This window comes from Lissotriton vulgaris, chromosome 5 (assembly GCF_964263255.1).
Source record: "Lissotriton vulgaris chromosome 5, aLisVul1.2, whole genome shotgun sequence".
Classification (NCBI taxonomy): domain Eukaryota; kingdom Metazoa; phylum Chordata; class Amphibia; order Caudata; family Salamandridae; genus Lissotriton; species Lissotriton vulgaris.
The window spans coordinates 205,929,839-205,947,154 of record NC_141693.1 but is presented as its reverse complement, the minus strand read 5'-3'; the positions used below and the strand labels follow the sequence as shown (position 1 = coordinate 205,947,154).

General features: G+C 46.1%; 1 protein-coding gene across 2 annotated transcripts in view; it reads right to left on the bottom strand.

Annotated features, from left to right (window-relative positions):
- The window catches only part of TRAF2 (TNF receptor associated factor 2), a 500,022-nt gene that overhangs the window by 313,771 nt on the left and 168,935 nt on the right, over positions 1-17,316 (bottom strand). For both annotated transcript variants that reach the window (XM_086921177.1, XM_086921176.1), the window contains exon 4: positions 47-125. In XM_086921177.1, the coding sequence (XP_086777303.1) occupies positions 47-125 (79 nt within the window). The remainder of the gene's footprint in view (positions 1-46; positions 126-17,316) is intronic.

The window sequence follows — 17,316 nt, the reverse complement described above, 5'->3', positions numbered from 1 at the left end:
GTGTTGCAATATGTGAAATTCTCATGTTTTCAAAATTTACACTTACAGAGCTCTGTTCTAAAATGGAAACACCTTCTTCATAAATTCCTTCCTGGATACAAGATGCACACTTCTGGGGTCCAGAGCTGTAATAGGGGACAAATGGATTAACATATAATTGTAAGCAATAAAAACGTACAGGCATATGTTAGTTCATTTAGGCAGCACACTAACTGGATTTTTCTTACATTTAAAATTTGCTTTTCTCAGAAATCATGTAAACGTTATACAAATCCCAAAGAAAAAATATAATCCAACATAACTTGCTAGTAATCACAGAAGGAAAAACTGAGAATATCACCAGGCAAATAATAGATTAAAGAGTGAAACAATGGCTTAAAATATGTCTTTCATCCCCATATGAATACCTCTCTTACAAGCCAGATGATTTATTAGGAGGGAATATGTACGCTGCAAAGTCAATCAGGGGAGACTATGGTACGTTTAGACAAAGATATAATGGTGAAAGATGTTTTGGTGATATTTGATAAACCACCTAAAAACAAAACCCCCGAGCCAGAGGTTTTCCTGTGTGAATTATTTTTGAGATGAGGTCCCGCCTTAGCATTTAAATGTTTTCAAATACCTCTCTCTTACAAGCCAGATGATTTGTTAGGTGGAAATATGTACGCTGTAAAGTCAATCAGTGGAGACTATGGTACGTTTAGACAAAGATATAATGGTGAAAGATGTTTTGGTGATATTTGATAAACCACCTAAAAAGAAAAACCCTGAGCCAGAGGTTTTCCTGTGTAAATTATTTTTGAGATGAGGTCCCACCTTAGCATTTAAACGTTTTCAAAAGGCAGAAAACAAACTCTGTAGAGATTGTTAGGACCCTGATAGTTTGGATTCCCGAAAAAGGAAAAGATACATTCAAACATGGGCCCTAAGAGCCACTATATTTGGACGCAGCGTCCATTTTAAGCTTCATTCAGCTTCTGCCTGTACAGTACCATTTTCATCACGTTCCATCCTTAGTTTCTTCAATGTATTTTCTGTAAGATGGAGTTAGGCCCTCAGCATTACACCAGTGACATTTATGTTTTTAAAAATAGCTTCTTTTTAAATAATATAAAAAAGTTGTGTAAATGTGGCTTGCAGATTGACAGACAACAAATGTTTTACTAAAGGTACTTTGGATCCCGTGTATGGGTGAAGCTATTTAGTGTTTGTGGCTGTCAATGAAGAGCTGGTTATGGAGAAACAACTGTCGAAAACAGATGCTACCCATCTGATGTTGTAGTGTACTGGTTTATGCCACTACAGGATTACACCTTGGAATAGAATGCTAATAATGTTACCGGTGGAATGCTGGAGATGCCAGATGCCTTGAGGGAAAGCTTCTGTACTGACATATGCATCACCTGAGAGTATTTCTTGGTGACTCGGACAGTAATGAGGAAGGAGCCACTTGGATGGGAGAATTCTTGTACGATGTAGTGAGAATAGTGATGCTAGTGTGTCTAAATGAACAGTTCTGTCTTCATCTTCCCAAAGGGGAATGAGTAATGAATTTCATGTTTCATCCAAGACCTGAGTTGGACTACCTAAGGCATTTGCATGCAATGAATTACTTTTAAGTAATCTCTTCTGACTTGCTAATCCAATTTATATCGAGTAGGAATTTATACCACAATATTATTTATTTTGTTGTGTATTTATGTAACATCACCAATATAATGGTATTGTTCATAATTTGCTACGTTTATTATACCTTAGTATGCACAATGCGACTTTATTGGTGAGCAGACATCAACTTGTTTTGCTTGTATAAAAAGGTAGATATGAAAAAAATGGTTTATGCCACTCCCGGATTATACCGAGGAAAAGAATGTAAAGTGTATCACTGGTGGAATTCTGAAGATGCCAGATGCCTCGAAGCATTGCTGTTAAAAGGACGCTTAGATGCTAAATAAAGAAGACTTTCATTTTGTGTACAGATTCTTCACTACAGATGCGTTGGACTAAACAATTCAGAATAAACTGTTATCACCCAAGGGTGAACACACTTGTCACTAGTGGATACAAATGTAAGCCTTCCCATCAATCAGTGACCACTGGAATGGTGAAAAGGATGCATGAGAAGGAGATTTCCTATAAGGTGCAATCTTTGATGCTCCTGGGAGCTGGCTGCTATGCGTTTGTTTATGCTACCCGAAAAGACCCCACATTTCATCATGCTGATGCCCCTAACCTAAGACTGGGTGTTGAGAGCGTGATTAAAAAGGTTCTGTTCCTGTCTGAAGCAGAGTTACGGAGTCCTCCCCATTTTAATAAGTTGTGGTACACAGCTAAAATAGATGGATGGACTTAAGGGGTTGCTGTGTGATGAAAGGCCTATATGATGATGATAGGTACCTGACGCTTAGAAATTATACATGTCGATTTGGGGGAAGGTCCCCTTCTGCACAGCCTTCCATTTCTTCACCCCAGAAAACCCCACAAAAAGCTGATCATCCACATGAGGATCCTTGGTACAATCAATATAAAAGCTTAAAGCCTTTTTTTGTGTCCAGTCAATGAAACCTCTTCTGCTCTTTCGAGGTGTGAGGAGGTTAAAATAACGAAGGCAGGGTGAACGACTGCTCAACATAGAAAGAAGTCATAACTTTAGGCAAGAAGGCCGCCAGTTCTCAATATCAGTTTGTCTGGTAAAAAGGTGGTGCAGGCAGTGCTTAATTTGTAAAACAATAAATGTCGGGGCTCTAGTCAGGAGGGCTCCGCAGGTTGCTCCACCTATTGCCACTGCAAGCATTGCCAATGATGGTACCTATACAACTACTAGCCACCACACTGCTTCAAATGTGCCAGTTCAGATAATTTTTCTGCCCCCAAAGCTATAACAATGGCTTGGGAGGCATGTGTTAGTTGTTTTGAATGCATGCTGAATAAATCGCTATTCTGCTCATGTCTGAATTATACAAACAGCGCTGCCATGTGGCAGCTGTCATAAGTGCCGTTGTTAACAATCGAGTAAGTGTCGAGTACCGGAAACCACTGCTATGTTATATTTCATTTGTACAGCGCACAGCTACTAAAAGTGCCCTGGCGCTAACTTACGAAAGTCCAATTAAACCACACTCCGAATCAATCTTAAAAGAGCAGCGTTTTTAGTTGTTTTTTAAAGAGCTGTGGGTCAGAGACACTCCTCAGCGCCAGTGGTAACCGATTCCAGGCCAAACCAGCTTTGCGGGCAAAAGAATTACCGCCTAGCCTCTGGCGATTGAACCGGGGGTTCTGTATAAGCACCTGATCCGAGGAACGCAGATGCCGCGATGGTTTATAGACGGTACACCTCTTCTGCAAATAGCTAGGCCCTAGCCCATACAGCGCACGCTGAACAATAGATAGCAATTTAAATTTGAGACGCGACTTCACAGGTAGCCATTGCTGGGTGCGTAAGTGGATACGAACACTCTGTTTGGAAGTCAGTCCCAGTAGCAGTCTGGCGGCCACATTTTGGAACACTTGCAATTTCCTAGTCAGATAAGCAGGGCTACCTACCAGGAGAATGTTGGCGTAGTCCAGGAGGGATAAAATCAGTGCCCGAACCACTGTCTCCTTAGAACTGACTGGCAGAAGAGGAAGACATTTTTTCAAGATTTTCAGGGTCCCAAAACATGTCCCTATCAGTTTATTTATTTGGGATGAGAAATTCAGGTCTTCATCAAACCACACCCCAAGGTTTTTGGCGGAGCCCTTGCTCGCCATTGGCCAAGGGAAATCTGGACGCCATATTCTGTCCCTGAAATCCACAGGGAAAGCGCCGTAAAGGAGAACCTCCGATTTTTCTTCATTGCACTTCAACTGTGCGCCTGCCAGCCAGTGAAACACCTCGGCAAGACAATGCTGCACGGCCTCCACCGAGTCCTCTCCCCTCTTCCAGGAGAACAGGAGTTGTGTGTCATCAGCGTAGGCCATCACCTTAGCCCCCAAAGACTCCGCAAGGTAAACCAGCCGAGTCATATGGATGTTAAAGAGAAGAGGGCTAAGGAATGACCCCTGCGGAACGCCGATAGACAAGTGTAACGGCGCAGATGCACAGGGAGGCAACCACACCTGCTGAGATCTGCCCTCCAAGAAAGATTGAATCCAATTCAAAGCCGAACCCGAGACGCCGATTGCCATTAGGCGATCCAGGAGGAGCGAATGGGGCACTGTATTGAATGCCGCCGAGAGATCGAGCATGACCAAAGCGACTTTCTCGCCGGCATCCAGGCACTCACGGATCGCCTCTGTGACCCCCAAGAGCACAGACTCCGTGCTACGAGCAGCACGGAACCCAGATTGCGCCAGATGTAACAGGCCAGCCACCTCAACAAAATTAAAATCGCCCAGCAGCAAATAGTTTGAAAAGCGGAGAGATCGCTCTACTAAGGCATCCCCAAAAGAATCCAGAAATGCCTTAGCTGGGCCCGGAGGTCGATATAACAGACTCCCCCTAAGGTGAAATGCAGAGATATTTGTACGCAAAAGTCAAGCGACTCGCACCCCTCCCACAAGGTGGAGTTTTCTCTGCAAAGAGACCAACCGTCTCTGTATAGTACAGCCAGGCACCCGCCTCTACCGACTGGGCGGTCCAAGCGATGAATTTTATAGCCCATCAGGGTAGCCAAAGCAACAATAGGGTTGGAGAAGGTATCGAGCCAGGTCTCCGTGATGAAAAGGAGATCGAGCTGATTATTAGTAATCAGATCTGTTATGTCAATAATGTGCTTCCTCATAGATCTAACATTCATGAGGCAAGCCTTAATGGTACCCTGGGGACCCGCATCAAATCATCATAGTGTCAGTGGGCAGATTCGTAATGAAACGGAACCCACAGTCAGTGCAGCCAGGGCTGCTGATACGCCCTAAATGAATTCTCCTATGGATAGCACAGGCGGGAATTCTGTGGCTCAAATTAAGCAGTGAGTGTAGGGCAGATACATCAACAGTGCCTAAAATGTACTCATGCGACGAGCTGAAGTAATTGCAATCAGGAAGATCATTTTCAAAGTCAAGTCAAGATATGCAGCAAGTAGCTATGCATCAGCTTTGAGGTCGCGCACATTAAAAAACGTTAAGACCAAATGATGGTGCCATTGTCTGCCGAGCTCATCCGCTCTACCATTCAAGGACCCTGCCAGGTGGTACACGATCAGGAAGTTGCCTTGATGATCCAACCAACTCCAGAGCCAAAGAGCCTCCTGGCGTAGGGCCCCAGACCTCACTTTGCGCTGTTTGTTGCAATACCACAAAGAAGTTGTGTTGTCTGTGAGAACCTGCAGCACCCTTCATTTAATGAACGTAGGAAGGTCTTCAAGGCAAAGCGAATGGCTCATACCTCCAGCAGATTGATATGGAGTTGAGCTTCTATCAGAGATAAGAGTTGAGTGAAGTTCATCTCCCCCAGATGACCTCCCCTACCTAGTAGTGACGCATAGGTCACCACCACGCATCTGCCACCACTCTGGGTGCGGATGGAAGAGGGGTCTGACTCTCTGGCTCTAGTCCAATTGCGGTAGTGCACCCACCACTGCAAATTTTGTGCAGCCTCCTTGAAATCTGAATGATATCCAACGGGTTTCCTGGTGCTGGCCCCCTGGAACCTCAGATTCCACGGCAGACCATATGATATCTAGTGACAAGGAGGATGCAGGAAGCAAAATGACAAAGAAGCCTCTGGGCTGCTTTTTACCGAGATCTAGGACCGAAGCTGAAATATCTGGATCATAACTCAGATTTTGGGGATTTGTTGCAGCTGACCTCTGAAGATAGGCAGCAACCATTGCCATCACTGACATGATCACCTCGGGAGTACTGGTGAGGCCAAAGGGGAGCACAGCAAACTGAAAATTCTTCTGGCCTACCCTGAACCACAGATATCATCTGTGGGACTGCAGGACGGGTATATGAAAATACATGTCCTACAGTTCCAAGGACACCACCCAGTTACCCTAGTCCAGGGCAAACCGGATCTGGCGCAGCGGGATCATTTTGAATGTGTCCTTCCCCAGAAAGGCATTCAGAAGTTAAATGTCTAAAATGAGCTGCAGGCCCCCATCTTTTTTCTGCACAAGAAAGTAGCAATTCTCTATTTCAGAGTCTGGAATTCTTTCAATATCTTGCACCTCTAGTCTCTGAATGAACAGGTGTTCCTCTGGTTTCGCTCTTATACAGTGAGATGATTTGGAGGAGCAAAAAGGGTAGGACATAGCCATACTGAAATATTTGAAGAATCCATCTATCAGGAGTGATGGGTCACCACTCTGAGACAAAGCGATGGATCTTGCCTCCTACAGGGTGGCTGTGCACCCCAAATGGCAAGCTAAGGAGGCTTGTTGGTTGTTGGTGTAAAGGATGGGGAATCGGAAGACTGGTACCCTTGTTGACTTGAACGTTGCCTACCAGATCAACGTCCCAATGCCTCAAAAAGACTGGGGTGATTGCAGCAATGGCTGGGGAGACGGACGCCGCTAATATACAAGTCCCCTACCAAAGCCTCACAATTTCCTGAACTCGTAAGGAACATGTTTGGCTCAACATTTTTAGAAATGTTGCAAGGCAGAATAAGCTTTCTCGACGAACAGGCGCAAAACATCGAAAAGCCTATACATGACAGGAGCTTGTATGTTTTTTACAAAATCCTGTAGAGCGCACCCACACATGAATGTGGCCGATTGTTCCCAACCATCTTTTTAAGCCAATCAGCAGCATCAAAGGATTCATATATTTGGACACATCTTGATGATTCTGAATTGTTTGAGCCAGTGAGACACTAAGTTCTTTTGGGGCAGTCACCAAGATCTCGCTTGCCATGTCCTAGAGGACATGCGTATGCATGCCCAGTAAGCAGACTGCGTTGACCAATCTCAGTGCTTGGCAAGCTGAGAAGAACGTTTGTTTTACAAACACCTCAAAACCTCTTCAGGCTCTGTATAAGAACATTTATTGGGAAATTAATTGGGGTTCACCTTGCTGGCTGTAGCCCAAAAACCAGACCTTTTGGAGTAGGATGCTACTGAGAAAATCAGGATCACCAGGTACTGGTCTGTGATATCTGGCCCCCTGTCTTTTTACTGGTGGCCAAGAACAAGGTTTTGTCAAGATATCCATGAAGGTTTCAGTCAGGGCCCTTACTGAAAGGGGGCAAGGGCTCAGATGTGTCTGCCCCATGCTGGTGGTTTCCCATAAGGACATCAGTCTTCGTCGCAATAGAGAGCACTGCTATGGATCCGAGCCTTCAGCTGCTTGTCTGACTACTACGGCAAATGAAGCACTCTCTTGAGTTGGCTGAAAGTATCAAGTCCACTGATGTCATGTAAGTCCAAGTAAAAATTGTCATCATCTCATTGAAGGAGTGATCATCCGCATCTCTTCCCATCACCTCTGGGTGGAGGTAAGCTTTAGTCCGAATCAGAGCCAAAAGAGTGGAGTCTCTAATGGCCCATCTATCCTGGTAGAGGCAGAGTTAGGCTATAGACTGCAGAGGTTGTGGAGCGTGGAGCCAGAATGTAACTTTGGCATGGAGTGAGTACGGGGCTCATAACAGGTCACCGGGGTCAGACGGCACCAAGGACGGATCCAACAGCAGTAACCCAACTGGGGGCCCCTACGGATCATTGGGACACAAAAGTACACCAGCAAGACGGAAGAACATCAAATATCTGCCGCCTTGCTTCCTCAAAGACATCAATATGCTGAGTCATCGCCGATAGCCAAGGAAATTCGAGACATACAATGATCAGTTGTGGAATCGGTTCCACAACAGGAGATATGGAGGAAGACCGACTAACACGGTCATGTCTCGTGCCCTTTATTAGGTCGAGCATGAGCCAGCGTGCATGCGATGCCATGCAAGGCTTCTTGTAAGCACTCTAAACTACTCTGTGTGTGTCTGACTCCCCCCACAGAATGGGTTGGTTGTTGTCTGTGTCATTTTGTTATCGTAGCCTGCAAATGGCTAAAGGTGGGTGCAAGTCCCACCTCTTTTGCAAAGGTTCGCTCCCACAGTGTTTTTCTTGTGGGAGTGAGCAGCGGTGCACAGGGCGCCAGCTGAAGTGCCTCCTTGTCTCCTCTGCACCACTCCCCCTAGTCTACCTGTGCCTGCCCCCAGTCTTGTGTTAGTCTTGTAAAAAATCATTTAATCTCCCCCGCCTACAAAACAAAATTACTGTGTCCTTGTGTAGTGTAATTTTCCGCATCGGGTTGTCCTTTGTCGGATTCTAGCAGGCCCCTACATTTAAGTGAGCAAAGGCTTCCGCTTCTAGATCCGATCTCTGGCCTCGCTTCTAACTGGGAGTATGGTTTGATTTCTCAGCAAACAAATACAACTGTCTCCGCCTCCCACTTCCTTATCAAGAAAATAAGGAAGATTTTTCCTTATATCCCTGTGGACACCAGAAAAACGGTAGTGACTTCTTTAATTTAGTCTATTTATTTATTTTTATTTTATGTAGCTTATAAAGCGCACAGCTACCCCCGAAGGGGTGTCCCGGCGCTAGAACCTGAGTCTAAGAGGGGAGAGAAGGAGCAAACAGGGGAAGTGGCATGGAAAATCAGAGTCTAGAAAAGAGCCAGGTTTTGAGTCTGGCCCGAAAGATGGATTCGGAAGGGCAGAATCTGAGATCGACTGGCAGGGAGTTCCATAGTTTTGCAGCAATGACACTGAATCCTCTGCCACCCATTCTGGATAGTCTAAAGCGGGGAGAGATCAGAAGGCGTAGGTCATTGGATCTCAGAGATCTGATGGACCGGGAAATTGAAACTCGTTTTTTTAGGTAGTTTGGTCCGCGATCATTAATGGCTCGGTGAGTCAGAGTGAGGATCTTAAACTGAATACGGCTGGCCACAGGTAGCCAGTGCAGTTCCCTACGATATGCGGCAACTGACTGACGATAAGAAATATTACCAATCAGCCTCGCCGCCGCATTCTGGACAATCTGCAGCCGGTCAATCAGGTATTGGGGAGCTCCGGCATAGAGGCTATTAGCATAGTCCAGGTGGGACGTAATGAGAGCGTGGGTAACTGTCCGGCGGGAATCCAAAGGGAGATAGGGGAGGATTTTCCTGATCATGCGTAGCTTCAGGAAGCAGGCAGAGGTCACTTTTTGAATCTGAGTCTTACATGATAGGGAGTCATTGAAATGGAAGCCCAGGTTACGGGCCGAGTGGACGGGAGAGGGAGCGGGATCGAGTGCCGTGGGCCACCACCAGGAGGAGGGGATGGAGTTTTTCTGGTTAAAAAACAGCACCTCTGTTTTGTCTGCGTTGAGTCTTAGATGGTTTTCAGACATCCAATCACTGATGTTGTTAAGGCACCGGCGGAAGTTAGAGAACGCAGAGTCAGAGTGGCCTCTAAAGGAGAACACTAGCTGAGTATCATCAGCATAAGAGACCACCCTGACTCCGTAGGACTCCACCACGCCGGCCAGTGGGGCAAGATATATGTTAAAAAACAGAGGGCTGAGGGCCGAGCCCTGTGGCACACCGCAAGATAAGGGTTTTTCCTCCGATCTGAAAGGTCGCAACAGCACCCTTTGACTTCTTCCAGAGAGGAAGGACTCGATCCAACTGATGGCAGTGCCGCCAATGCCCATGTGCCGTAGTCGGTCAAGGAGGATGGAGTGGGATACCGTATCGAATGCCGCGGACAGGTCGAGGAGGACCAACATGGCCTCCTCGCCCCTGTCCACGCACTCCCGAATGGTCTCCGAGACCTCCAGCAGAGCCGTCTCAGTACTGTATCCCGCCCGAAATCCAGATTGCGAGTCGTGCAGTAGTAAGTTGTTCTCCAAGTACTCCGAGAGTTGCAACTGCACGGCATTTTCCAAAACCTTAGCAGGTTTGGGGAGGAGGGAAATAGGGCGGTAGTTGGAAAAAACAGTGGGATCGGCATCTGCCTTTTTTAGAATTGGGATCACCAAGGCTTCCTTCCAGGTGGTAGGGAAAAAGCCGTGTTGCAGAGAGGCATTCCAGACGGAGAGGAAAGGGTCGGCTAGCAGGGGGGCCAGTTCACCCATAATTTTGGCCGGAACGGGGTCAGAGGGTGCACCAGACTTGCAATGAATGAGTAGTCTGATAGCATCCTCCTGGGCAAGCTCATTGAAGGCAAGAAGGGACGGAGAGGTAGGGGGAACGGTAGAAGGAGGCCGAGGCATTGGCCCTCTAGGGAAGGAAACGCAGAGTTTATCGATCTTATCGAGGAAAAAGTTCGAGAGTCCTTCACATAGTTCCTGGCTAGCTGAGACCTGAGTGGTCCTGGCCGGAGGGGTAATGAAATCTTTGACGATGGAGAAGAGGGTTTTTGAAGAGTTTTTGGCTCTGGTAATTTGGAGCGAGAAGTGATCTTTCATGGCTGTTTTTTTATGCTTGAGAAATTTTTTCAAGGCAGCCTTATAGGCAAGCTTAGCTTCAAGATCGTAATTTAGTCTCCACTTCCGTTCAAGTGCTTTACAGCTACTTTTTTCCTCGCGGAGGGAGGTGGAGAACCAGGGAGCGGAAGGGCGGGATCTAGTGGAAGTGATGAGTTTCTGGGGGGCAATGTGGTCAATAGCGTTGATGAGGGCGGAGTTGAGCCTGGCGATATTAGAGTCGATATCCGGGGATAGATGGTCCGTCTGGAAATGGAATATCGGGTCCAGGGAAGCGCAAGTGACTTTGTGCCACTTCCTTCCCAGCTCTTTCCTGGGCACAGGAGGGATAGGTTTACGGTCTAAGGCCAAAGAAAAAGGGATAAGGTAATGATCGGACCATGTAAGAGGAAGGGAGGGGGAGACGGTGATAGTGGGGAAATTAGCAAAAATAAGGTCCAGGGTGTGACCCGCCACATGAGTAGGACCGGTGACAAGTTGAGTAAAATTAAGGCTGTCCATGATTTCCAGTAAATTATTCGCTTTTGCGCAGAGGGAATTATCGACGTGAAGGTTAAAATCACCTAGAACTAGAAAGTATTGATGTTTCAAGGCTAGATCAGCTAACTGGTGAGTGAGAGCGGTAAGAGAAAGGGAAGCCGCCGAGGGGGGGTTGTAGATTAAAGAGCCAGCTAGAATAACAGCTGCAGAATCGGATACTGAGAAATAGAGGGCTTCAATGATACCGATGTTGGTAAGTTTGGTAATGGTCAGCTGAAAATAGGATTTAAAGATGATTGCTAGTCCGCCTCCCGATTTTCCCCCTGCACGATTAACACATTTTATGTCATAGCCTGATGGAATGGCTAAATAGATGTCCGGAGAGGAGGAGTCAGTCATCCAAGACTCAGTGAGGAATAAAATGTCCCACTCCTCGGAGGAAATCAACAGCCAGATGTCATTGGCATGACGGGGGAGAGACCGGCAGTTGACTAAGCCTGCTTTCAGCGTCCGATGATTAGGGGTTGAGAGCTGCGGCGTGGGGTAAGGTAGCGAATGGGAAAGGAAGGGCGGGAGAGTGAAGTTGCATTGAGGGCAATGAAATGAAGCTGATTCAAGATGGATAGGGTTGCAGGGGGTAGTGGCCGCGCAGAGGGAGGGATTAAGAGAGTGGAGCTGGGAGTTGGTCCAGCACATACGTGCGGAATCAGCAGCATGGACAGGGGGACAGGCCCTGGGCCCGGTCCAGGCCCGGACGGGCCCAGACGGGCTTGCCTTAGGCGCGCCCGCTGCGCCCGTCCGCTGCGCTTCCTGGCGAGGCACATGGTTTATACCTAAGAGGGAGGGCGTCACGGTGGCGTGGCCAGCTGAGGTGGGCGTGTCGAGGGACGCGCCTCGCCCTCTGTGATGGCGAAGAAGGAATCGTTGCAGCGCTGAGAACGCTGTTTCAGAGCAGGGGTGAGTAGGTCTTGAGTTAAAAACAAAGCACAATCAAGTTTTTTTAAAAAGCGTGGGGTTCACTCCCGGCTTCCGCCTCAGGAGACTCACAATTCAATAATGCCGCGCTGTCAGCTGTGCGCGCTATTTAAGGTGATATCAGGGGGCGTGGCCAGCTGAGGTGGGCGTGTCGAGGGACGCGCCTCGCCCTCTGTGATGGCGAAGAAGGAATCGTTGCAGCGCTGAGAACGCTGTTTCAGAGCAGGGGTGAGTAGGTCTTGAGTTAAAAACAAAGCACAATCAAGTTTTTTTAAAAAGCGTGGGGTTCACTCCCGGCTTCCGCCTCAGGAGACTCACAATTCAATAATGCCGCGCTGTCAGCTGTGCGCGCTATTTAAGGTGATATCAGGGGGCGTGGCCAGCTGAGGTGGGCGTGTCGAGGGACGCGCCTCGCCCTCTGTGATGGCGAAGAAGGAATCGTTGCAGCGCTGAGAACGCTGTTTCAGAGCAGGGGTGAGTAGGTCTCGAGTTAAAAACAAAGCACAATCAAGTTTTTTTAAAAAGCGTGGGGTTCACTCCCGGCTTCCGCCTCAGGAGACTCACAATTCACAATTCACAATTCACAATTCTAAACTGGATTATTGCAATGGGCTGTATTTGAACATACAGAAGTAGTGCTTAACAAAGCTTCAGACTTCAAAATACAGCAGCACGGTTACTGGTTAACATCCCTAGGTGCAAATCTGTATCTAAAGAGATTGGCAGCCTGCACTGGCTTCCGGCAGCTTAACGCATCAAATTTAAGGCTCTGTGTTTGGCTTACAAAGCATGGAACCACACAGATCTTACCTTCTTGCAAAATCTTTATATCTGGTATGAACCAACCAGACATCTCCGTTCTACGGGGGCCAGCCTCTTGACAGTACCCAGAATTCTCAGTGCTCTCATCGACCGCCAACCTTTGAACTATTTGTCTCTCTCTCATGTTTTAAAAAGAAATGATTTTTTTGTTCAGCACTGTTATTTCACTGTTTTTATAGAAAAATATCGATTTTGCTTCTGTACATATGAGCTTGTGTTCATGTAACATACATATTGCACTATCTATATGTATCAATAATTACTAAAAATATCAAAAGATCAAGAAATAAGAAAATATAAAGGGATAAAATGAAAAAATAAAAATTATATTTTGTGATAAAACGAATTGCTCACATTTCATTTGTATATTTTGTACAGTTTCACATGAACTTCTGTGTATAAGATTGTAGGCCTGATGTTGATTAGTACTTAAATATTATAGATCTTGTGTGTAGCTCCTTTCTTACCCCTTACAGTACTTAGAATTCGAACATCACACTGGGATAGCCGCAGCTTTCATTATGGCACCTCCAAACTGTGGAACACTCTCCCTAGTGAGCTCAGAGTTGCAAGCTCCCTCTCCACCTTCAGGTAAAGACTAAAAACCTTGTTGATCCAGAACTAAATGCCAGAGCGGGCTACTGTGCTTCTCAGCGCCAAGACACCTCCGGGTATTTGTGCGCTTTATAAATCCTGTTAAAATTAACAGTAACTCTTGCAGAAGCCTGTGTGGGGCCCTTAAGCCCAGGTTTTGGTGGAGGTGATGTTGCTGCCCAACTAGATCACAAGGATTAGAGAACCACTCCTGACCGGGCTGCTCCAGTCTTGTGCCAGTTAACATTGGTGTTGAGATGAGTCAAGTGGGCACAGTGAGTTTAACGCTTCCTGCTATTATCAGCTGTGATCTGCATCCCACAAATCTGTTTCCCGACAAAAGCAACGTAGTGCACCATTCTTCTGATATTGGTGTGTTGTGTCTGTGAGCTTGTGCTCGCTGTATAGTAAGGATCGAGGTCCACACGAGGGAATCTTTGTGGATTTTTATTCTTTTGACATATGTGGCGTTTCACAGTAGTCAGTCTGTAAATGGGCAATATTTGTTGTGCCACTATTAGTGCCGAGTGCCACAGTCTGAGGTCTTACCCGGAGGTCTTCTTGGTGTTTTTCTCATGCAGATAAAGAGAGAGAGGGGGAGAATGGTAAGTGCAGTATTCTTGCTATTTATGCAGGGGAAAGGGAGTGAGGGAGCACCCAGGTGAGATTTAAATGGTGTCAACGACGTGAGAAGTATGCGTGAGGGAGGGAAAGTTCGCGAGGTAGGAGGCACCAGTATTGATCTAATGGTTTCCGGCTCTCTCCATCCTCCTAGCCCACCCGCTGAAGCGTTCACATACCTGGCCGAGCCATGCTCCTCTGAGAACGTGGCCGGGCGTAGCACAAAAACTTTGGCCTCCTGGCTCTGCAGTCGTCCTAGCTTCGAATCTGGTCCTCTTCGGTAGCAGTGCTCCTTCCACTGGAGTCGGCATCTCCTGGAAGCATGCTCATCTGGAACACACTTCGTGCCTTCCTGGGTCTGCTGTTGAAGGATCGCCCTCCAGTACGTCTCGTTCCGGGATTGGCTCCTGCTCTATAACGCGGCTTGTAGGGAGGGGTGTCTCGGCTCCTAGTTAAAGGAGCAGTGTCCTTGAAGACTTGATGGATGTGAAGGAGCGTAGCTCAAATAGTCAATCCAGGGTACAGCCTCATCCGTCTGTGGAGAAAGGCGAGGTTCTTCTCAGTCAGGTACACTCCACCATTCCAGAACTCAGTCGGCCTTCAGGGGTATAGAGGACCCATGACAGTGTCATACCGGTAACACATGCTGTTTACATAGCTTAGAAACTGCACATATGGTGCAGGAAGCACTAGCGAAATTACAAGTTGATATTATCTGGAGGGAGGGAACCCTTTTGAATTCTGATCACTTAGAAGTCTTTGGTGAGTACAAGAAAGTGGATGTTGCATCTTACTCTTCGTATGCACGATATAGATAAAATGATTTCCCCCCCCCCCCAGAATTTTATTTAGAATGAACTTGACCCGAAGGTATCAGAGCGCTTTACATGAGCACCAGTTGTGTTATAGACCGACACATTTAATAATTAATAATTTATTATATTTATTCGATTTATCAAAATTATGATCATTCACATCTTAAAATACAATACAAAATCAATGTATCATTAAAAAGTGCAGCACTATAAAACCATTAAAAGTGATTTATATAATACAATAAGACAATCTTATGCATTTTCCATAAAAAAAGAGCCTGCGTCTGAACAAGGATACCACTGAATCTGGTTGGAATTCTGTTAACAGTGCTACAACACAGGAACAAGTTTGCCCGTTTTGGACCTTTTCCACCACGCAAACATTAAAAACCTCGAAACAGCGAATACCAACCAGCTTGTGGTATATGGCTTAAAAATGCGCATGGCTTCCAATGGACAATTAAAAGATAAAATGCGACATACAGGGGCCAGACACGTTTTCCTAAGTTCAGCAGAAAAGGAACAGCAGAAAAAAAAGTGCTCAGTGGTTTCAGGTGAAATATGGCATAAAGGACACAATGGGTTAACAGCCAGGTTTCCCCATGAACTCTTCAATGCATTTAAAGGTAGTGTTCCGTATCTAAACTGAACATACAGAGCTCGAGCCTAGGGCAGTTCAAGATCATCCAGAAACCCTTCAAACGCAAATACTCCTTTAATATTTAAAAACCCCGCAGTCAAAGTGCCATGAGCAAACCGGTCAACCCTTTCTGAGACCAATAGTTGACTAAAGGGATCGTAAATTTAGTCATAGACCCTGGGTCTTCCCAGAGCTGCACCATCCCAATTTTTGTAAACCAGGCCTTGATCTTACTAAACCACTTGATGCGGACTGTTTGATTATGCAGAGCTGTCCGCTCTACCAAAACCTCTCTCAGGGGCACATGTGTTTTGTGCCAAGATTTTAGGCCAAGATCTAATCTAAGTGGCAGGAGTGGTGTATTCACTTGGAGATTCATAATGGCTCTCATGAATTTGTTTTCAGCACAAGTTAGTTCTGTCAGGTTTTCCAGCCCCCACAATTCGGCCCCATAGAGGGCCGCACCTAATCCCTTAGCCCTATGAATTTCAATAGTGGGAGATATTGGCCGAAAAGGGGAAGCTCTAGCCCTTTGAACTATAGCACATTCAACATGCTGAAGGGTCGCAATGCTTTTTTTCTATCTGCGGTGTCCATGCCAGCCTATCGCTGATACGGGAAACCCAGTCAAAAAAACCGACCAGCTCCAGACTATGCGTGCCCAGGGTAAGCTTCCTCTTATTAGACGTATATGGATTAAAGACCATATATTTGGTCTTCAGCCCATTTATTTCTAGACCCTTATCTTTGCAAACTAGGGGAAATTTGTTCAAAAGATTTTGAATGCCACAGGGTGTTCTGGCAATAAGCAGTGTGTCGTCTGCAAAAAGCTGACAGGGAACTACCTTTCCAGCCAATTTTGGGGGGTCACCACCGCAATTAAAAAGCTCTCCTATTTGGCCATTTATATAGAGGATAAACAATGTAGGAGCAAAAAAGCATCCCTGACGAACACCCTTCTGGACAGCTATGGCGTTAGTCAGGTAGCCTTCAGTATTCCACCAGACCCTGGCGAACGCATCTTGATGTAACCTAACCAAAAGTCTGAGCAAATACGCTGGTAAACCCAATGAGCTCAGTGCTAGCCAAAGTTGGGACCGGTCAATGGAATCAAAGGCGGTCCTTAAGTCCACGAACACTACATATAGGTGACCTCCTCTAATTGTGACTTCTTTCCAGATTAACAGGAGAAACCTAAAAATGTGGTCCGTGGTACTCGTTGCGGCCCTGAATCTGCCTGTAGATTTGATAGAACATTGTTGTCCTCTATCCAGTCTTGGATTCTGGTCAAGATGATTTTACAAAAAAAAATGTGTGTTACATCAATAAGACTGATGGGCCTGTAATTCCCTGGCGAACCTCTATTGCATAATTTGTGGATAGGGATCATTTCAGCACCACGCCAGGTCTCCGGAATTGCACCCCCCTTCAAAATAGTATTGTAAACCCTTTGACGCAATGGACCTTAAATGGACGGTTCAGCCCTGAACAGGTCTCACGGGAACTTGTCAAGACCCGGTGCTTTACCACTCTGCAGGAATTTGATGGCCATAATTGTTTCCGCAAGAGTGATATTTTCAACATCAGCTACTGTCTGTTCACAAGGATCAAAACTTAATCCTGGAGCAGACAGCAGCCCATGATTAGCAAACCATGACCCAAAGTAATAGTCTGTTTGTGCTACCAGATTAGATGATCACTTTGCCAATAAGTGCCAAAAATATTGACTATTCTTGTTTTTAGCAGCTTCTAAAAGCAGATTCCAAGTTTCATACTCCCAGTCCCCTTTTGCTTTGTTTTGGCCTAGGTTATATAACCTCCTGCCATTAACAATTTCTGAATCGTATTTTGTTTTAACCATCACCATTAATTCGTTCCTAACAATTTTACATGCATCATTGAACCAGGGTGTTATTTGCTGCTTAATAATTAATAATGCGGAAACGACTTCCCATCAGAATAATGTGTAAAA